This window comes from Lipotes vexillifer, unplaced genomic scaffold (assembly GCF_000442215.2).
Source record: "Lipotes vexillifer unplaced genomic scaffold, Lipotes_vexillifer_v1.1 scaffold864, whole genome shotgun sequence".
Classification (NCBI taxonomy): domain Eukaryota; kingdom Metazoa; phylum Chordata; class Mammalia; order Artiodactyla; family Lipotidae; genus Lipotes; species Lipotes vexillifer.
This window is the reverse complement of record NW_006796769.1, coordinates 2,195,928-2,219,096: the sequence shown is the minus strand read 5'-3', so window position 1 is coordinate 2,219,096 and position 23,169 is coordinate 2,195,928. Positions and strand designations below refer to the sequence as shown.

At 37.1% G+C, this 23,169-nt stretch overlaps 1 protein-coding gene across 1 annotated transcript in view; it reads right to left on the bottom strand.

Annotated features, from left to right (window-relative positions):
• LOC103077051 (CUB and sushi domain-containing protein 1-like) overlaps positions 1-23,169 on the bottom strand; it is a 902,706-nt gene that overhangs the window by 641,199 nt on the left and 238,338 nt on the right. Inside the window, exons 5-6 of the mRNA XM_007468990.1 lie at positions 20,076-20,098; positions 16,156-16,268 (exon numbers count right to left, since the gene is read on the bottom strand). Of these exons, the coding sequence (XP_007469052.1) occupies positions 16,156-16,268; positions 20,076-20,098 (136 nt within the window). The remainder of the gene's footprint in view (positions 1-16,155; positions 16,269-20,075; positions 20,099-23,169) is intronic.

The following is a 23,169-nucleotide window of genomic DNA, read 5'->3' as shown; positions in this document are numbered from 1 at the left end:
TTAGAAACCTCTGTGGTTATTTTTAGTCCACCCTAAGTGACGCTGGCTCTGAGAAGCATTCTGCTTTCCTCAATTAGTATTCCGAGTAATGCCTTATGTTCTGATGGCCTGTCCTGTAACAGGCATGACTGTGACCAGAGAGGGGGCAATTCATTTCAACTGGCTTCTGTTAGAACTGGCTGCTGGAAACAATGCCAGCGATTTTATTTTTGGTCTATTAGTCAAATGACAGCACTAATTCATTTCACAGAGGAACCGAACAGCTGTCAGATGGCAGTGAGCAGAACAGTGCCCATATTACAATTTAGTTATGCTGAGTAGGATTTTTCCACTGGCACAGATTTATACTGTAAAGTGCTCCCAACCCCTTCCAAACAACACAAGTGAGTTGCATTGCACACTTGTCCTTGGAGAGTACAATGAAAAACGATACAAACTATTCACCATCGGGCCTCCACTGGTTAACTCGTCAGATTTAAAATGACAAAGTTTAAGGAAATATAAGTGACACATAGATGTTCTACGAAAATTATTTCTGAAAGTCAAAAAAAATTTTTTTTCCCAACAACATAGAAACTGTATATCAGCAGCCATCTCTTTCTAACAAATTTTCTATTAACTGTTCTCTGGGCATTGATAAGATGAAAGTAGGGACTTGAAATAGTTGGTATTACGCTTCCTACTACGAAGTTTAAGGAGTGCCTTTGGGGTTGAAATCAAAGCGTGATGCCTGTCCATACAGGAGCTTCTAAGAAGAAAATACACACAAAAAGGAATCTTGGAAAGCTGGGACTGGAACACTACTGGAACTACAGACACTCACTGCCATGTCTCGCAAAAAATACAAGGGTAAACCTTTTAAACAAGCTCTGTCTGCAAATAACAACAGAGAATGTGTTGATTGCCAACTTAACAATGACTTAAATTTACAAACACTCCTGAGTCACCTAGTGTTAGACTCGGGTAACTAACCAAGTTGTCTGATCAGTTGCAGCAAAACAATTAGACCTGCAGCTTTGGCAGCTTTTCTTAGGGTCCACTTACTTTATTGACTGGGCCTTAAGAGGCTGGGTTACATAAGAAGCAGAACTGACACAGAAGAAAGAATACCTGACTTCCGAGGAAAGGAGAAAGTGCTCTGGCTGTAGGGTCAGGGTCCCACACAATGGCCGCCTATCTTTGTTAATAAAGTTGTATTGGAAGACACCCATGCTCAAGCCTTCAAGCTGTCTAGGGCGGCTATCACACCTCATATTGTACCAGCAGAACTGAGTAGCTGGGCAAAGGTCAAACTGCAAAGCAACAAATATTTATTTACTATCTGGCCCTTGACAGAATAAGTTGGCCAGTTCTTTTTAGAGGGACCAAACCTAATTCCAGCTCTTTTAACACTGGATGTCAACACTTGGAAAACCGCCATATCTCTATAGGAATAAAGTACCTACTCATAAAGTTTTAAGGGCTAAATGAAAATTAACATACAATACAGTATTTTTTATTATAAAGTGTTAATGTGACTACAGTTTAATAGGCTAGATGGCATCTTATATGGAGGTTGTTGAAAGACCTTTATTAAATATGGCTAATATTTAATATTAGCCATATTATAATGTATAAATGAAGAATATTATAAGTGTTGTAATGTAATGCTGTCTTCATTGGAATGTTGTATTTTTTTTTTTTTTTTGGAATGTTGTATTTGATTGTTTAAATTCACGGTGCAAATTGTCTGTGTTTATTTTATATACTAGTTTATAAATGAAATGATACCTCAATTTTTTTAAGACCTTCAGTACTGAGTGTATAAGGATTAATTATAAGCACGTTAGCTAGTTACTTTGACTTGGTGAACTTAAATAATACAAAAATAATTTGTTATCACTACACTCAGATAAAAAGCCATGGTTGTTCCCGTGATGCACACATATTAGCTTTCCTTCCCCCCCACCACCAAAAAAAAGTCAAGTAAATACGTAAATTTTGATACATGTATCAGAATTGTGGCATATAGGAAAGTTTTGAGCAAGTGTGAAAGTCTTAAAAAATAAGATGTGGAATGCTAAAACCCCACTTTTATGTGTTGAGATGGGTAACACAACCAAAGCTGAAATGTGTTCCATTTCAGCTTATTCTTTCACAAAATCTCCTATTTGTTACCCTCCTACACACAGGCAGAACTGCAGAAAACTGAAATGTCCCACACACCAGCTGTCTGCTCACCCACCCTCCTCTGCTTCCCAAATGTGGCTTTCCATTCCATTATTCTAATATTTAAAAGCATATTTTAAGAAAAGTGTATGTACACTTGGAAAAACAAAATTAACACTTAGAAGATACATATGATTAACATGACTACTGCAGCTTAATTGGAGCTCTACAAATTAATGTTGCAAGTTGACAGGCCCCAGGCCACTCTTCTTTTGTTAAAAGGTGGGTTTTTGCTTTGGTTGTTTTTTTTTTTTTTTTTTTTTTTTTTTTTTAACTCCCGTAGATAAGAGAGAAATATAAGGTTATATTCTGAAAGAACCAATGTCAAGGATGTCTTCAAGGAAACGAGTTAGAACAAACAGGGCAGTCGACTAGAAAGGGAACATCATCCTCTGCTATCATGAGGAGGGTATGTTTGCAGCCCAGATTCTCAATTATTGGTTTTTAGGGGAAAAAATTGGGAGAATACAATTAAAAGAAACAAATATTGCTTTTCTTTCTTTGAAAGTTTACCTTCATTTCTGTAGCTCATTCTTTTGGTCAACACTCCGACATAACTGAAAGCATTTCCTCGTCAGGTTTACATTTTTACTCTGATTAGCACAAAGGAATAAGTGAAATAAACAATTAAAATGGTAAGAAATGACTGATGATAGAAAATGCACAAACTCACAGTGCAATTTTATATGACGCTTTTTCAAGTTAATTAATAGAATCAATGATGAGGTTAAGAATAAACCCATAACTGATGATCTCAGAATATGAATACTACTGAGGCCAACCTCATATATATTATTCAGAAGACATTTTAGATTGATGTTTTCTGGATATATTTAAAGAACACAATACAGAAAGAAGAAACTGCTTAGTAAGATGGGAAACTTTTTCGATTAACACACCCTTTGAAAAATATGCTTAGATTTAGCAATAGGGATGCTTGTTTGATGTTCAGTGACCCATTAACTTTCTCTAGCAAGAGTAACAGAAATGATAATAAATTTACATTTTAAGTGCAAAGTCAGAAATGGAAATGAACTCTGAATCTCCCACAGAATGAGTTAAGGACTCTGCAGATAAATATTTGTATCTCTTTACCATCTGGATGTACATTTGGCATTAATTTCACTGTATATCAGAGAGTGAAGCATTTGCTTAAAGCTTAACTTTTACATAGGGCTACAGATTGATTATATTTCATGTAATTTCCATATCTCTCACAACAGGGCCTACAGACGGGAGGCAGGTCTGCTTCCCCAAAACTAAAGTGATTTTGATTTATCAAATTGTAATATATTTTTGTCCTAATTTATCATGTTCATTTCCAGCATTCTTGGATACTTTTGATTTCAGTCCATGGATGCATGTGTGCTTTTCTATTTATAATTCAAATCAATCTCACTCACTCTTTCACATCTTCTCCTATAACCAGTAGCTAGTATAAAAAATGTAATTTCACCTTTCCTCAGTGATCTCTATCCTATATTCTTCTCATTGTAGACTAGAGAATAAATAAATCAACAACAAAAGAAGCGTAAAAATGCCTACCTACTTGAGTTGAGAGTTGAGAAAAATTTTGAAGTTACACTCACTACAATGTACAACTTGCCAGCTTGTCCTAAAACCAGAAAGAGCCACTCAACAATTTATCAGGGATGCATCTGTTTTTTTGCACCCTCACTTAGAAAAACATAGACTCATTCATGTTTACCTATTTTCTTTTTTTAACTGTGTACCAAAAAAAGATGAAGACACACAAAGCATAGAGAAGTTGGGACAGAGGTAGACAGAAGTGTCCCAAGAATAAGATGGCAAAGGGGAAATCAACACAAAACGGGAAGGATATAAGCATTAAGGAAGCTTATATAATTCCTAATTTAGAAGAAATAACCATACATTATACTTTTTGAGGTCAGCTTCTATGCCAATACTGCAGAGCTGGAAGAATAAATTAAAAGTGTTATATACCAGGGACAGAGCCACATGGTTTAAAGAGCTTATCTTCTGTAAGTTTCGTAACAACTCTGTGAGGTTGGTACTTTTCATTTTTAATTTTTCAAGTGAGGAATCTGATACAGTAAGTGCTTAAGTAACTTATCCAATGGTCACACTCATAGCGATTGGGAAACTGGGTTAAACCCAGACCTCAGAATCTATGCAACATCCACATGTAAACATTTGAGTAATTAATTCTGCCAACATTTCCCATTTCTAGTACCCAAATAGTAGATAGCCAAGGCCTGAGGGTGTTTAAATAGAGAGGTTGTCTAATTTCTAGTGTATTGAGCGGCTCATTAAAGACCCATGACAGCCAAAAAAGAGAGACTTTAGTTAAGAGGAAAATCATCTAACATTATTTTTGCTTATAAACTTCATTTTAAATAATGCTCATTTTTTGCATACATTACCTGAGATTACTTATTACCAAATACATACACATATTAGCTTGGAAATTTGTCTATGACACAAGATATTATTGGGAAAAATCAACAAAAAAGTAAGAGAAAAATCTTGGGAGATGAGTGGGTAAAAAGGATAAAACTTAAATTATGATCATGAGGAAATATATTAAGAAATGCAAGTAGCATTACATTTTAGGAGGTCAGGTATTAACCAATCCTTATTTTATTAAAGATGCCTTTTCTATGGAATTAATTTGTCTTTTATTAAGTCCCTTTTAGACAGACTACTATTTCTGTGTGTAGTTTTCTTTTTTTTTCTTTTTTTTGTTTTTGCAGTACGCGGGCCTCTCACTGTTGTGGCCTTTCCCGTTGCGGAGCACAGGCTCCGGACGTGCAGGCTCAGCGGCCACGGCTCACGGGCCCAGCCGCTCCACGGCATGTGGGATCTTCCCGGACCGGGGCTCGAACCCGCATCCCCTGCATCGGCAGGTGGACGCTCAACCACTGCGCCACCAGGGAAGCCCTGTGTGTAGTTTTCTAGTAAGTACACATTGTTTTCCCTTATTTTTAAAAGAAAAAATTCAGCTACAGTGCTGACCTTAGAACCTATGAACTCAGCCATTTGAAAACAATATTGAAGGCCTTTTAATTACCTGGTCCCACTTTGTATTCTATTTCCAGGTGAGAGCCATAGATCCATTTAAGAATATTAATTTCTAATATCATCTACAGATTTTCTCCTTTATGATGTTTATTACTTAATTTTTTAAATATTCATTGCAACAAGCTAAATAACTCAATAATACAGAGAAAAATCAAGCAACACTTCTTAAGCATTCCAATGACTCCCAAAGTAATGTTTATTAAAATTCAGGTATCCTCCTATACTTTTCTGAATACTCATATTGTGTATGCTATACATATATAAGGATGATGGATACACACACACATACACATGTATGTGTGCATATATAGGTACACAAGTACTTAAAAAAATTTTTTTTTTGACCGAAATGGGATTATACTGCTCTTTTTTTTTTTTGGCTGCGTTGGGTCTTCATTGCTACGTGTGGGCTTTTCTCTAGTTGCGGCGAGCGGTTGCTTCTCTTTGTTGCGGTGTGTGGGCTTCTCACTGCGGTGGCTTTTCTTGTTGCAAAGCACAGGCTCTAGGCACACAGGCTTCAGTACTTGTGGCACGCAGGCTCAGTAGTTGTGGGGCACGGACTTAGTTGCTCTGCGGCACATGGGATCTTCCCGGACCAGGGCTCGAACCCGTGTCCCCTGCATTGGCAGGCAGATTCTTAACCACTGTGCCACCAGGGAAGTCCCTATACTGCATTTTTTTCACTTCCTTGTATGATGGATGTTCTCTTAGGTCAATATATATATGACTAAAACTAAGTCTTTTTAACAGTGTTGAGTACTTTGAAGATGTTTTCTTAGGATGATATTTGAAGGGAAATTGTACCTGACAATATAAACAGTGTGAGGGGGGTCTGCGAGAGAGTGGGTGTGTGTTGGTGTCTCACCAGGGTAAAAGAACTGACTTAATATCACTCAATAGATCTCACTGTAGATTTTATGATCTGACGGATTCACAATGATCCACTCCTACTGAATCAGAAACTGGATTTTGCAGTGCACAGAAAGCAGATTCATGTCTCCAGGATAAATGCACATTAATTAAGTTCACAAAACATATCAAAACGCCAAATTAATAAATTACAATCCACAGGAACCAGACGATTTGCACTGACAGGACAGCCCTAACCCCATACCACAGCACTCCGGGCCCATATATGAAGCCAAATTGTAACCCCAGCTTTGCTTACAGGAGCAGAATCAAAGCAAGAGAAATAAGAAATAAGATAAGCAACAGCAACCAGACTGAAGAACCTTTGATGCCTCAAGGGAGCGGAGCTGATACCATCAACTGACAGAAGTCATTTTGACCTTTACGGTAGTTAAGGAACGATTGAGAACTGGATCCCGAGGAAGTCTATGAAGTCTACGTACCAAATTATGCATGTAATCTCACAACCTCAACCTCACAGACAGTGAGATATCCATGACTCTCAAATGGAGAAAGTCATATACAGCATGGGACCCAGAGCAGGGAGCGCCTTGCACGGGCGAATGGCCCACCTCAACTCCTGGCCACACCCACAGCAGGCATGGTAGACCGAAGGGCTCAGAGATCTGCTGGCAGAGCATCCCTCTCCTCTTGGCTGAGTTTCACTGGATGTGGCTTTGCCTCCGGCACTTATTCCATCTTTATTCTTTCATCAGAAATATTTTTTTTTTTTTGGCTGCGTTGGGTCTTCATTGCTACGTGTGGGCTTTTCTCTAGTTGCGGCGAGCGGTTGCTTCTCTTTGTTGCGGTGTGTGGGCTTCTCACTGCGGTGGCTTTTCTTGTTGCAAAGCACAGGCTCTAGGCACACAGGCTTCAGTACTTGTGGCACGCAGGCTCAGTAGTTGTGGGGCACGGACTTAGTTGCTCTGCGGCACATGGGATCTTCCCGGACCAGGGCTCGAACCCGTGTCCCCTGCATTGGCAGGCAGATTCTTAACCACTGTGCCACCAGGGAAGTCCCTATACTGCATTTTTTTCACTTCCTTGTATGATGGATGTTCTCTTAGGTCAATATATATATGACTAAAACTAAGTCTTTTTAACAGTGTTGAGTACTTTGAAGATGTTTTCTTAGGATGATATTTGAAGGGAAATTGTACCTGACAATATAAACAGTGTGAGGGGGGTCTGCGAGAGAGTGGGTGTGTGTTGGTGTCTCACCAGGGTAAAAGAACTGACTTAATATCACTCAATAGATCTCACTGTAGATTTTATGATCTGACGGATTCACAATGATCCACTCCTACTGAATCAGAAACTGGATTTTGCAGTGCACAGAAAGCAGATTCATGTCTCCAGGATAAATGCACATTAATTAAGTTCACAAAACATATCAAAACGCCAAATTAATAAATTACAATCCACAGGAACCAGACGATTTGCACTGACAGGACAGCCCTAACCCCATACCACAGCACTCCGGGCCCATATATGAAGCCAAATTGTAACCCCAGCTTTGCTTACAGGAGCAGAATCAAAGCAAGAGAAATAAGAAATAAGATAAGCAACAGCAACCAGACTGAAGAACCTTTGATGCCTCAAGGGAGCGGAGCTGATACCATCAACTGACAGAAGTCATTTTGACCTTTACGGTAGTTAAGGAACGATTGAGAACTGGATCCCGAGGAAGTCTATGAAGTCTACGTACCAAATTATGCATGTAATCTCACAACCTCAACCTCACAGACAGTGAGATATCCATGACTCTCAAATGGAGAAAGTCATATACAGCATGGGACCCAGAGCAGGGAGCGCCTTGCACGGGCGAATGGCCCACCTCAACTCCTGGCCACACCCACAGCAGGCATGGTAGACCGAAGGGCTCAGAGATCTGCTGGCAGAGCATCCCTCTCCTCTTGGCTGAGTTTCACTGGATGTGGCTTTGCCTCCGGCACTTATTCCATCTTTATTCTTTCATCAGAAATATCAATAGCCATCGGTTATATACCAGCCTTTCTACATTACCTACACTCACTTCCTGGTGGCGGCTCTCCGTCTGTCTGCTCTGACCCATCATTTGATTGACTTAAAGTTGAACTTTCAGAAAGTCACTACCTCTCTCCTATCTCTGCACGTTTTGGAGATGTTAGTATTCATGTTACTAACAGCAGTAATTAATTTCAAGTGCCATTCCAAAACCTTTGATTAATGGTCCTAGGGTACCCACTGTTGAACAACCCTGCAAATCAAGAACAAAGAATGGGTACCCAGGCTCTGGCAACCAAGCCTAGGGAAGGACAGATATGAGGACCAGCTGCTCTGCTCTCTACAACCAGGTGAAATGTGTCCTCAGGAAGGTGTGTCCCCACCTAGGTTTACCAACACAGAGTATCTAATAGTCAAGAGGAAAGTAATTCGAGAAGTTTCCCATTTGTTTCAGCCTCCGTAATTGTTATAAATCCAAAATAATGTCACAGTGTTGGCTGATGGATAGCTAGCAGTTGTTGCTCCGCCACCACTTTCTCCAATCAGCAATGTTTCTCTCCTGCCAGGTGGGTCAGTCACATTCCACACTTTAATTCAGGTTGAGTTTGGATAATCACTTCAAGGGAGAACTAAATCAGCACTGACATCCTAAATAAAGCTTTGAGCTTGAAGGGTAATAATCTAGCTGCTCTTTCTAAATCCAGATCCATGGATGTTAAAGGAAAGAAGATTCCGCTGGAGGGATGTGTCAGAGGGAAATGCCAAATACATTCAGCGAACAAGAAACATACTCTCAGTAAGAAGACCCACCCACCTCCGGAGTTAATTACTTAGTGAAACCAGGATGAAAGGTGAGAACCGTAGCCAAGATTCATGTTTCTCTGGTGAAATTCTAAGTAGTTTATGAAAATGAAGCCCATTTGCTTCCCCCAAATAAATATATAATAAATGAAATTATTCCACTTTAAGTTTTTACAGGTTTCATTTAAGGGTCTGTACTGAGTCCATTATTGAAGGAATGCTTGTATATGTTGTGGGTCACCTAAACTCTTTATCGTTAAACCATTTCAGTGTTTTTTGTTTGTGTGTGTGTGTGTGTGTGTGTGTGTGTGTGTTTAGTAACTTCTAGATGAGAAGATGTGTTAACCAAAGAGAAAATCAAATTCAAATCCGTTAATTGTGACACTTATTAGCAATTCACCTTTTAGGTTTTGAGGGAAAGACATATGAACTACCGTCTGAAATTAAGCTAGGATTGAGTGCAGAATTTTTATCAAACAATATTTCTGAATATTTACTTTGTGCCAGATGTCAAGGATTCAAATTTTTCCTTGGAGCCCCTCACTGCCCTCAAGGATGCAAACAAAAATGACCACAAGAGAAGGCATAATACGTGCCATCTAATTGCTCAAGTTAAAAGTGCTGCAAGAGTTCACAAATCACTTAATCCACCTTATTCCTCTTCTCTCTGCAAACGTTTTGGGCATCACAATCATGATTTAAAAGCCAAAATGTGACAAACTTGTAAAATGGAAGCCCACGCAAACAAAAATGCTTCCGTTTATGTAACAGTCCAGTGAGATGAATTCAGCCTTCTCCATGAGGATCTCACAGAGAAAGTGTTCCCTGTCACACATGAAACACTATAAACCCAACCCCCTAACTGCGAGGCCAGCCAGAGGGGCCATGCTCCAGGCCCACTGTGAACTCTAAGCAGGACCCAGGAAACTTCCTACGGTTCTTAAAGATGGTAAATGCTTTTCTCCATAGCCTTGCCTGTGATTCTTCCTCACTCAGAAAGATCCCCTGATGACCCATCTTCCTGCAGAACTTCTATCCAATGACTGTAAACACTGTATTTGAGGTACAGCCCAAGCATTAACTCTGTCAGGACTCTACCTGTCCCCAAGTACACCTGACCTTCCCTCTTCTGCCCAATCGTGTCAAACACTGTGTCTACTTATTACACTCTCTGTTCTACTGAATTCTGTCGTGTTCCCCTACTACTCCTTCAGGACAGACACCATTCTTGTCACCATCTTTGTATTCCTATCATTTAGCTCAGTATTGGGTCTCTAGCATCTGCTAGATGCTAGCAGATTATTACTCAATTATTACTCATTATTACTCAGATTATTACTCATTATTACTCAATAAAAGCTTAGTAAATAAACGAAAGAATGAATGAGTAAATCTGTGTGTGCATAAGCACTTACGTATATTCTCCATGTGTATATCATATATACACTTGTGTATGTGTGTATATATGTAATTGTGTATACACACGTGATAATATGCATGTATTCATATGTATGTATTTTCATACATGGAAACAAACTTAACTATATGAGAGAACATATAGTAAGTGGTTAAGAAATACAATTTCTGGAAATAGACTTGTTGAATTTCCCCTTTCACATTTAGTAGTTATAAGGTCTTGGCAAACTAAATAACTATAGGTCACTACCTAATTTTCTCTATCCCATGATATTAGGTAATTTTACATTGCTTATAGGAATCTTGACGATTTAATAAGAAAATGTACATAAGACTTTACACCATACTAGGCACATGCATCCATCTATCTACCTGTCTACCTATTTATCAAGTGTCTATCTACCTACCAATCTATTAACTATTTTATCTATTGATTATCTATTCATCTATCTCTTTCATCTATGTACCTACCTACCTATCATCCACTTATTTACTATTTATCTATTCATCCATAGAGATACATATACCTTAGTAAGCAGGACAATGCTATAATTGATAAAATGAATAATTTTAAGACAAAAAAAACTGAAAGAGAAGAATTCCTTTAGAATAGCATTTTATAACCCAAGGGAGTCTCTTAAAGCATCTTCGTGGGCAACCATTTTTCTCACTCCAACTAATGAGCTATTTGGTATGCAAAACAATTTCCTGTCACAAGCAAATTTTTCCTATTTAGTAATGTCAAATTCCTCCTCGCTACACTGGCGGTATTTTTTTTTTAAACAGATCTTTTAAACTGTCAGATTCTTATAGATTTCATTCATAATATTTAAGGCCAATATATTCAAATATGGCACCATGGAAAGGTGAGATAAATGTTGAATTGTAAAATTAGTATTTTATGAACAAAATATTTGACTGCCTACATTTGTAGCTAAAATTTTTCCCTTTTCAACTACCACATCAGCCAGCATTTTTAAAGAAATCTTAAAGAGAATAGATTCCTACCATTTCTATCAACTTTGCCTTAGACAAGAATCCAGTTTAACCTTCCTTTGCCTCACCAGACCTATTGCAAATGTAAATATCTGTGGCAAAATATGCATAAAATTTTCATTTCAATTTCTTTACAAAAACTGTCATCTCATAGATAAAGCCTTGGCCAATTTAATTCCCAATCAATGGAATTGCCCTACACTATCGAGAAATGTTCTGTAGAAGGAAAGTATTTATTCTAGTGAATACACGTTGGACTCATTAATTTGAATCACAGAGTTGGGGCTTTCTATTCAAGTACAAGTACTATAATATACAAAAGTTCTATTTCACACAAAGTACTGGATTATCAAAATACAATCAATGTCAAAGAAACTTATTTCACTTGCAAAAATATCTAAAAAGTCCATCTAAATTACAGTAAATAATTGGTAAAAAACTAAATTTTAAAAATATAACCAGTACTAAAATTATTAAAAGTCAAGGTATGAAAAATTACCAAGTAATTCATGAAACATTTGAAATGATATTCAGGATAAAAATAAAGATGTGCATTAACAAGAGAAATGTCACTTAAAAATAAATCAGACTTCAGAACCAAAAATTGGGAGTTGAAGAGTTTTCATCATATATTCACTAGTGTTTCTAATGCTTAGTTCACTTTGTCACCAGTAAGAAAAAGCATTAAAACAGAGGAAGGCTTCCCTCTTAAAAAATGAAAAAGTAAAAAGAGCATCAGAGTGACAAGTTCCTTGGGGCATAATCTCGAGACTGTTCCATGTCACCAAATGGATTTGTTCTCTTTGTCCTTAAGTCTAATGACTGCCTTGTCACACGTTTGTCATGCCATAATATCTGTCACGTCCTGACATGCCGTGTCAATTTTCCGACCTCCTATATGATTTTTTTTCTTAAATCATAAATAAACTTAATGACAAAAATAATTTTATTTTAGTAACTGAGATCTTGCTGAAAGAAAGTTGGCAAATAGAAATACATGAATGAATACTATTTATACACATAGGATTTCAATACTGGACAAATGCAGGAATTCTGATAGTAATCCATCTCATTGTAAATTATGTGTAATCCTAATATTTTTTGTTATAAATTTACCAAAGAAAATTATGCAAATTCTTTGGTTGATCACGAAGAATAATGTTCAGTGACGGAACTAGGAAATATAACATTAAAAAACACCCTACTAAATTAGTAATTTCAATTTTATTAGTCTGTATTTATGGGTTAAAATATGTTGATTTCATCAACAATCTATAAACTTACTATTTAGAGAGCTAATTACTGTATGTGAATAATGTTAGCATGAAATTTCTAAATGTTTCCATTTAATATCCAGCGTTAAATTCAACAACCGAATGCATCAACTAGAATATTTTAATTTATTGTTTCCATACTCCTTAGGTAGCTTAATATCTCCATGTATGAATGATAATTTATGCAATGTACCAGTCCAAAGTACCATCAGCAAACTATAAAGTTCAGTTCCCTGATTAAGTTTATTATAAAGGTTATTTTGTATAGACAGATTTTTTAAATTTGGAAGGCTTTCTCCAATTCAAGCAAATAAATGAAAATTAGAAATTTAAACATCAATATGGTAATACTAAATAATTATTAATTTTAATTAGATAAATTAGTAATGGTTTAAGAACTAGAGAAGAAAATTTTAAAGCTGATTTAGTATTACATTTTTTAAAAATATACTTATTTATTTTATTTTTGGCTGCACTGGGTCTTTGTTGCTGCTCGCGGGCTTTCTCTAGTTGCAGCGAGCGGGGGCTACTCTCCATTGCCGTGTGCAGGCTTCTCATTACGGTGGCTTCTCTTGTTGCGGAGCATGGGCTCTAGGCACATGGGCTTCAGCAGTTGTGGCACACGGGCTCAGAAGTTGTGGCTAGTGGGCTCTAGAGCACAGAGCTCAGTAGTTGTGGCGTACAGGCTTAGTTGCTCCATGGCATGTGGGATCTTCCTGGACCAGGGCTCGAACCCGTGTCCCCTGCATTGGTGGGCGGATTCTTGACCACTGTGCAGCCAGGGAAGCCCTAGTATTACATTTTTAAATTAAATTCTCTTTAGAGGTCTTGGATAAGACGTGGACGTTTTATTATATTATTTAGCTTATATTAATTACTTGATGGAGTCTTGCCAATATAAAAACCAATGGGTCCCTCACATTCCACCCTTCCACATCCCCAAGTGACCACTGATATGCTTTCTATCGCATAGATGTGTTTGCATTTTTCTAGAAATTTATATAAAGGGATTCACACAGTGAGGACTCTTTTATCTGGCTTCTTTCACTCAATGAAATGAGAGTAATTCATATTTTTGTGGGTATCAATAGTCTATTACTTTGTTTTGCTGAGTAGGGTTTCACTGTATGAGTATACAACTTGAGCATACAACATGAGTATGTTTATCCATTCGCCTGTTGATGGGTGCTCGAGGTTGTTACAATTCTGTCTACTAAAAATAAAGATGCTATGATGATCCATGTTAAAAAAAAATACCAATGGGATTCAATGTTCTGGTTACAAAACGACTTTAGACATTTTTCTGACTATTATCATTGTTTTTGCTTAATATTATGTCCGAATAAGTGTATTTACATATTTTATACACTGCTCAATAAAAATCTCACTTTTCCTCATGACCATTACATTGGTAAGTTACAATTATGTCTAAATTCCCTGTGGGAACTGATACTATTGAAAAGTCAGCTGATATCTACAGTGAAAGCTTTAGTCTCTTCTAGATAAATTGTCTAGTCTTTAATCTTCTGTTTAGACTAACTTTATTTCTCCAGACAGTACAAATTTATTTTCTCAGTAGACCTTTAAGCTAATTGAGAACTATTTTACAAATAAAGATATTGAATATTTTATACAATTTCTGTTTTGCTGACAAAGTACTTTTTATTTTAATAGCTTTGTTCTTTCAAAATAATGACCTGTATTCACTTGTAAATATCAGACTATATTGTAATGTCACTATTTAAAACACAAATTTCAAAAAACTGCATCTTCACACATCAACAATTGAAAAAATACATTGAACTCACGACCTTGCTTAACTTTTCTCGTCATTTTCCCAATTTTGTTAATAACTCATAAACATTTTCCCAACAGAGAAAATCTCAGTCATTTTTTATTATACCATGATGACAACCACTAACACCAACAATAGCCTGGAAAGATTCAGTAGAATTACTCATTTGGCAATCTCCCAGCATCGGTAGTTTCTGCAACATTTATCTTACGAAATTTAACAAAACATGATGTTCAAAGATCAACTTTGTCAGAAAGGGGAGAAAAATTGCCAAGGTTTCTCAAATGTTGAAGCAATATCTACCTTCTGAGCAAATACCATATATGTTGATTGGACAGTTCTGTTTCACAGTACCTAGTACAGATCGCTTTAGAAACACTTTTGTAATGTTAAGCGAAAAAGAAATTTTGTGACGTTAGGGTATACAGGAAGTGGTAGATACAAGCACATTTGAAAGCTAACAGCACCTATTAATCTTAAACTAGCCTGTTACTCTTCCAAAGATTAAAAATTATCCCCTGGTAATCAGTAATATACTTAAAGATGAGTTACCCTTCCAGGCCACTGATGCAGGTTTATATATAAATGCAGTGGCCTGGAAGAATTGGAGTCAGAAGAGTACACAATACTAAGCATCATTCCACATAAGACTTTAAATAAAAGGATAAATTGCTCTGTTTATTTTACTGTGCAAAGAGGACATCCTACCCTTGTATTTTCTGATAATTGCATAGTAGCTAAGTTCAGTTGCACAAAGCACATGTAGATTTTATCTTTCCACGAAGAATGATTTTTGCCCAAGTGTACGGAATACTCCAAAGAAGAACATACACAGATGTGACTGAACCCAGAAAGGCTCGTTAAGTGAACAGTGTGTGTTGTATATAGGAATTGGGCTATCCCTTACCCACAGTCCTTTCCAGTTCATGGGCTTCAGAGTTTATGTTAAAAATAGAAGATTTTGTATTACACATGAAAGAAAGTTTAAAATATCTATGTGAAACAAGACTAAAGAGACCTCAGCATTTACACTTACAGTTATTAGTAGTGCAATTTCTTAAAACTGAATACTTAAAGTGATCATCTGCATTATTCCCTCTATCAAAAGTTGAACTCTCTTCTATCTTTTTAAAATTTCTGCCCCAAACAGTCACCAACGACAGCAAGACCCTAAGGGCACCTTGGCACAAAATCCGAAAACACCAAAAAACAAAAACAAAACAAAACTCACTCCTGATGCCTTGCAAGCACCAAACAGTCAAACTGAAATCATTTTCTCCATTAAAAGTTTCCACTTTGTCAACCAGAACTCATGCAATGGAATTCCCTTTACCTAAGCACCAACACTGAGTATCATGGTCCAACAATAATTTTAAGAAAACATGTCTGCCTTAAGAATTAATTCTTCACAGAAAAGGAGCTCTATCAATTAGTATTCTAAATTCTCAAAACGTCTCTACCACATGTCAAAAGAAAAGCCACTCTTCCAATCAAAATTTCTACCAGTAAAGGAAAATCGTCAACACACGTTTTGTGCTAGGATGTTGGACCACTGTAGTAAATGGTGTTCTCCCATCAACAAAGCACAGAAGTCAGACGTTTGCACCACTAAACCACCTCTGAAATAACAGCTTCCGTTTGCATGAAAATCTTCAGTGTGAGGTCATCTGGACAGTGGGTGTGTACAGTGCACAAGGCGCATCCTACCTTCATACAGAGCTTTGAAGCCCTGGGCACTCACGGCGAAGTCTGTCGTGAACCACAGAGTAAGGATGGAGCCGGTGCTGACGATGCAGGAAGGAAGCTGAAATCCCGACAACCTAAATTTCAAAAAGAGGTTAACACAGTCAAAAAGCATGAACTTGTTATTGAAGCTTATTTGATGAAGTCAATCAATTCCTCTTTCCACTGTGGCCTGTTTATTTGACATAAGTCACTGAACAATTACATGATCCATATACCAGGTGTTGCCAGGTAATTGAAATGAAGCATTTTCAAGGAGCAGAGTTTGCTTATTTAAACACTTTTTGAAAAGATTTTTTTCTTGAAGGACATGTACCATACACCATTGTCTAAAGAGAGCCCACAGAACTTACAACAATGCAGTCATCCTTACACCTGCTATGCGAAACAATGTAACACTGCATGTGCTTTTGAGTTTATTTTTCTCTTAACTTATTAGATAGTGTGCTGTCACAGCTCATCATTAATGTGCTTATTCTTACTATCTTCCCACCCCCCAATAAATCGGTTTCTCTTGAAAAGAAAACAAATCCTAGTCACGTCAGAAATAAAAATCAATGACTACCTTGAGCTCAGGTCAAATGAATTGATTTTGATATTTGGTTTTCAAGACAAATCTTTTGGATTTTAAGATACGTGTTTCAATTATAACTAGGTTGGGATATATTAAGAAATCTTAATGATGAGAAAGAACTCTGAAGGAATGAACTAGTATAATAATATGTAAAATATAATGCTTTACAAACAAATAGCTTTTCTAAAGGTTAAAGAGATGCTTCAATTTATATCTTAATTAAAGTTTACTAATTAAATAGTTTGTCTACAGTTGCATGGTTTAGTGTAGTCTGAACACAAACTTCTGACTCAAATAAAAAGAAAAAAAATCAACCTGAACATTCATTTCCAGGGGGAGAAACTCTGTCTTGCCAGTAAGTCTATGGTATTAAAGGCCTAATTACAACCACTGTAGTTGCAGAATCAAACCAGAAACTAATAAGAGAAAAATGACAGGACAATTGTCAACCAGCAAACACTTCTAAATAATCCATGGATCAAAGAAGTCTCAAGGGAAATTTTTAAAAGTACATTAAACTGAATGAAATATAAACACAAGATATCAATAGCTGTAGGACTCAGCTAAGCAGTACTGAGGGGGAAGTTAACAGCACTGAAAACATACATTAGGAAAGAGGAAAATTCTCATATGTGTAATCCAAGCTCCCATCTCAAGAGCTTAGAAAAGGGAAAGTAAAATAAACCTAAAGCAAGAAGGCAAGAAATTACAGATAAATGCCAAAATCAATGGAAATGAAAACAGAAAAGCAATGAAACAAAGCCTAATTCTTGGAAAAGATCAACAAAATTAACACATGTAGCAGAAATGACCAAAAAAAGAGGAGGATAAGAATAAATAGAGATAAGAATAGGGATAAGAATAAAGAGGGGGATTAGATAAATATCTAATAACAGGAATAAAATATTACTAGAGACCCCACAGATATGAAAAAAATGCTCTAAAAACTACACCCATAAATTTGACAAAAGTGAAACTGCTTACTTCCTTAAAACACACACACACAACGAATGACCACAACTTACTCGATGAAACAGAAAATGTGAATAACATTTACATTACATTTAATGTAATGTAACATTTAATAGTTACACTATAACTATTAAAACTCCCCTGAAAGAAAAGTCCAGGCCCAGGTGGTTTTACAGAAGAATTCTTCTGCCATGGACTGAATGTCTGTGTCACCCCAAAGTCATATGTTGAAACCTAATCCCCACCATGATGGTATTTGGAGGTAGGGCCTTTGGGTGGTGATTAGATCATGAGGGCAAAGTATCCTTATAAAAGCGACTCCAGAGAGCTCTCTCGCCCCTTCTGCCATGTGAGGACACAGCAAGAAGACACTATCTCTGAACAGAAAGCAGGCCTTCAGCAGACACTGAAACAGCGGGCACCTTGACCTTGGACTTCCCAGTCTCAAGAACCACACGAGAGAAGTTTTTGTTTTTTTATAAGCCACCCAGTCTATGGTATCTGTTATACGTACTAAGGCATTTACCTAAATGCACCGAGACATCTACCAAACATGCAAAGAATTAACAATTTTACGCAATCTCTTCCAGAAAACAGAAGTGGATAAAACACTTCCTTATGCATTTTATGGCACCATTATTACTCTGTGCTATGGACTGAATTGTTGCTTCCAAAATTTGCATGGTGAAGCCCTAACTCAATGTAACTGTATTTGTCATTTCTTTATTTTTTCAATTTTCATTGGCATATAGTTGATTTACAGTGTTGTGTTAAAGTGAATCAGTTTATTTGTAGATATGGATATGGATATATATATCTATCTCCATTCTTTTTCAGATTATTTTCCCATACAGGTTATTACAGAATATTGAGTAGAGTTCCCTGTGCTGTACAGTAGGTACTAGTTATCCATTTTATGTATAGTAGTGTATATATGTTCATCTCAATCTCCTAATTTATCACTTTCCCCCACATTTCCCCTTTAGTAACCATAAATAAGGCTTTTAGGAGGTAATTAAGATGAACTAAGTTCGTAAGGATGGGATGCTAAACCAACAGGACTGGTGGCCTTATAAGAAGAGGACAAAGAAGAACTCTCTCTCTCTCTTCCGTTTCCTCCGACGCTGCCACATGCCTGCACTAAGAAAAGGCCCTGTGCTCGCACACCCAGAAGACAGGGGTCTACGAACCAGGAGAAGAGTCTTCAGGAGAACCTGACCATACTACAACCCTAATATCAGAGTTTTAGCCTCCAGAAATGTGAGAAAATACATTTCTATTGTTTAAGCCACCCAATTTATAGTATTTTGTTGTGCAGACCAAGCTAACACCCCTTGTTACCAAAGACAGACAAAGGCAGCACCAAAAAAAAAAAAAAAGAAACAGACCAGTATCCCTCATAAATACAGATATAAGAATCCTTAACAAAATAAGAGAAAACAGAAGTAAGCAATAGATAACAGTTATTCAATAAGGCCAAGGGGTGTTTATTCCAGGAATGTAAACACAGTTCAGTATTTGAAAATCAATCAACGTACTCTGCCATAATAACTAGCTACAGAATAAAATCACAAGATTGTAATATTCTATGTAGGAAAAAGCATTTGACTAATTTAAGCATCCAATCATGAGAAAAACTTTCAATAAAATATGAATGGAGTGGGCTTCCCTGGTGGCGCACTGGTTGAGAGCCTGCCTGCCGATGCAGGGGACACGGGTTCGTGCCCCGGTCCGGGAAGATCCCACATGCAGCGGAGCGGCTGGGCCCGGGAGCCATGGCCATTGAGCCTGAGCGTCCGGAGCCTGTGCTCCGCAACGGGACAGGCCACAACAGTGAGAGGCTCACATACCGCAAAAGAAGAAAAAAACATCAATGGAGGAAAACTTCCCCAACTTGACAATGAGTACCTGTAAAAAAAAAAAAAAAAAAAAAAAAACCTACATCTAACATTATACTTATTGGGGAAAGACTGAATGCTTCTCCCTAGGATTGAGAACAGGCAAAAAGGTATGGTTTCACCACTTTTTATTCAACATTATGCCAGAGGATCTAGCCAGTGCAATAAGCCAAGTAAAAGAAATAAATGCATACAGATCAGAAAGGAAAACATAAAATTGACTCTATTTGCACAATTAGCTACACAGATTATGCCAAGGAATCTATAAGAAAGCTCCTAGAGTTAATACCTGAAATTAGCAACTGCCCAGGATATACAATGAACATACAAAATTCAATTTTATTTATACATGCTAGCACTGAACATGTGGACACCAAAATTAAAGATACAATGCCATTTACAATCGCCAAAAGAACACGTAGATATAACAGGTACAAAACTGTGTCCTGAAAACTGTATAATGCTGAAGAAAGAAATGAATGAAAAATTAAATAGAGCAATATACCATGTTAATAGACTGGATGACTCAACACTGTAAAGATGTCGATTCTCCTCAGACTTATATGTAGGTTTAAGACAATTTCTATCAAAATCCCAGCAAGATTTTTTTTAGACACAGACAAGATTCTTGTAAAATTTAAATGGAAAGCCAAAAAAAAAAAAAACCAGAATGGCTTAAATAATTTTGAAAAAGGATAAAATAGGAGGAATCAGTACACCTGTTTTCAAGGCCTATTTTGTAGCTACAGTAACCAAATCCACGTGGTACTGGCAGAGGGACAGACCAATCCATCAGTGTATCAAAACAGAGAAGTCAGAAACAGACTCATGTAAATATGCCCAAATAATTTTTGAAAAGGTGCAAAGGCAACTCAGCGGAGCAAAGAAAGCCTTTCAACAAATGGCGCTTAAACAACTGGAAGTCCACAGGCAAAAACAACCAAAAAAGAGCCTAGACCAAAGTCTAGCACCCTAGAGAATAGTTAAGTCAATATGGGATCACAGACAGAAACGTAAAATGTAAAAATATACAACTTTTAGGAGAAATTATAGGGGAAAATCTTTAGGATCTTGGAGTAGACAAAGAGTACCTAGGACACCAAAAGCACAATCCATAAAAGAAAAAAGTGATAAACATTAAAACCATTCGCTCTGTGAAGTACCCAGTTAAGAAATGAGAAGACACGCTACAGACTGCTAAAAAATGTCTGCAAACCACGTATCTGACAAGGACATGTGTCTAGAATATATTAAAAAAAAACTTTAAAGATTCAACAGCAAAAGAACAAATATTGTAATTAGAAAACAGGCAAAAAACAAAGTGTTATTTCATCTAAAAGGATATACAGATGGCAAATAAGCACATGAAAAGATGTTCAACACCATCATTCATTTGGGAAATGCAAATTAAAACCGAAAAGAAATATCACCACACACCTATTCAGAACGGCTAAAATGAAAAACAGCGACAATGCCAAATACTGGCTGGAATGTGGAGAAAATGGATTGCTCATATATCGCTAGTGGGCAGAACCACTTTGGAAAATAGTTTGACAGTTTCTTAAAAAATTAAACATGCGAACAGTATGAAGTTTCCTTAAAAAACTACAAATAGAACTACCATTTGACCCAGCAATCCCACTACTGGGCATAGACCCTGAAGAAAATCATAATTCATGTACCAAAATGTTCATTGCAGCTCTATTTACAATAGCCAGGAGACGGAAACAACCTAAGTGTCCATTGACAGATGAATGGATAAAGAAGATGTGGCACATATATACAGTGGAATATTACTCAGCCATATAAAGAAATGAAATTGAGCTATTTGTAATGAGGTGGATGGACCTAAAGACTGTCATACACAGTGAAGTAAGTCAGAAAGAGAAAGACAAATACTGTATGCTAACACATATATATGGAATTTAAGAGAAAAAAAAAATGTCATGAAGAACCCAGGGGTAAGACGGGAATAAAGACACAGACCTACTAGAGAATGGACTTGAGCATATGGGGAGAGGGAAGGGTAAGCTGGGACAAAGCGAGAGAGTGGCATGGACATATATACACTACCAAACGTAAAACAGATAGCTAGTGGGAAGCAGCCGCACAGCACAGGGAGATCAGCTCCGTGCTTTGTGACCACCTAGAGGGGTGGGATAGGGAGGGTAGGAGGGGGGGAGATGCAAGAGGGAGGAGATAGGGGAACATATGTATAACTGATTCACTTTGTTATAAAGCAGAAACACACCATTGTAAAGCAATTATACTCCAATAAAGATGTAAAAAAAAAAAAATTAAACATGTGATTATCAGATGATGGGCAGTATTTACCCCAGAGAAATGAAAATTTATGCTCACACAAAACCTGTACAAGAATATATATGAATATATATACGTATACATATATATATACACATAAACATACACTTAATAATCAAAAACTGGAAATAACTCATATATCTCTCAAGAGGTGAATGATATACAAACTGTGGAATATCTATACCATGTACTACTATTACTCAAAAATAAAGAGAAATGAACTATTGATTTATAATACCTGGATGAGTCTCCAGAGAATTATGCAGAGTGGCAAAAAGGCAATCTGAAAGAGATTACATACTGTATGACTTTAAGATTCTTGAAATGACAAACTTATTGAAAAGGAGAACAGGTTATTTGTTGCCAAGAGCTAAGCAAGGAGTTGGGACAGGAGGGAGGTGGGCGTGGCCATAAAAGGACCACATGAGGGAATCTTACGTTTTGTGTCTCGACAGTTTCAGTGTCGCTTTCCTGGCAGTGTCCCGCTATTACCGTTTTGTAAGATGTTACCTTTCGAGAAACTGGGTGAAGAATACTGAAAATCTGCGTTATTCCTTCCTGCTGCATGGAAATCTATGATTTTCTCAAATTTAAAAGTTTAATAAAACAATAGATTGGAGGGCTTGGGATGGAGGCACTCCAGAAAATATATACAGATTAAAATCATCAAATCAGTACAAAAACACAGTATTTGATAATAAAACACTCTCTCATTAGATTCAAAACTTAACTGAACAAAAAAATGTTGATTATTTAGTGTAGTCCGTTTTGAAGTTTTAATATTTATTACCAGAAGTTTAGATATCAAATAATGTGGTAGCACTTTAAAATAAACACACATTCATGTTTTCTTTAATGCACTTTAAAAAGAATCATGAATAGGAAGGGAAAAGTCAAACTATTATCTCAGAAAAAAAGTAACAAGATACTAAGAGTTGTAAAAACAATGTTATATGACTACTATTTGGAAGTTTGGGGAAGTTCAACATACACAATGGTAGATAAAATATATACAAGTTGGGGCTTCCCTGGTGGCGCAGTGGTTGAGAGTCCGCCTGCCGATGCAGGGGACGCGGGTTCGTGCCCCGGTCCGGGAAGATCCCACATGCCGCGGAGGGGCTGGGCCCGTGAGCCATGGCCGCTGAGCCTGCGCATCCGGAGCCTGTGCTCCGCAACGGGAGAGGCCACAGTAGTGAGAGGCCCGCATACCAC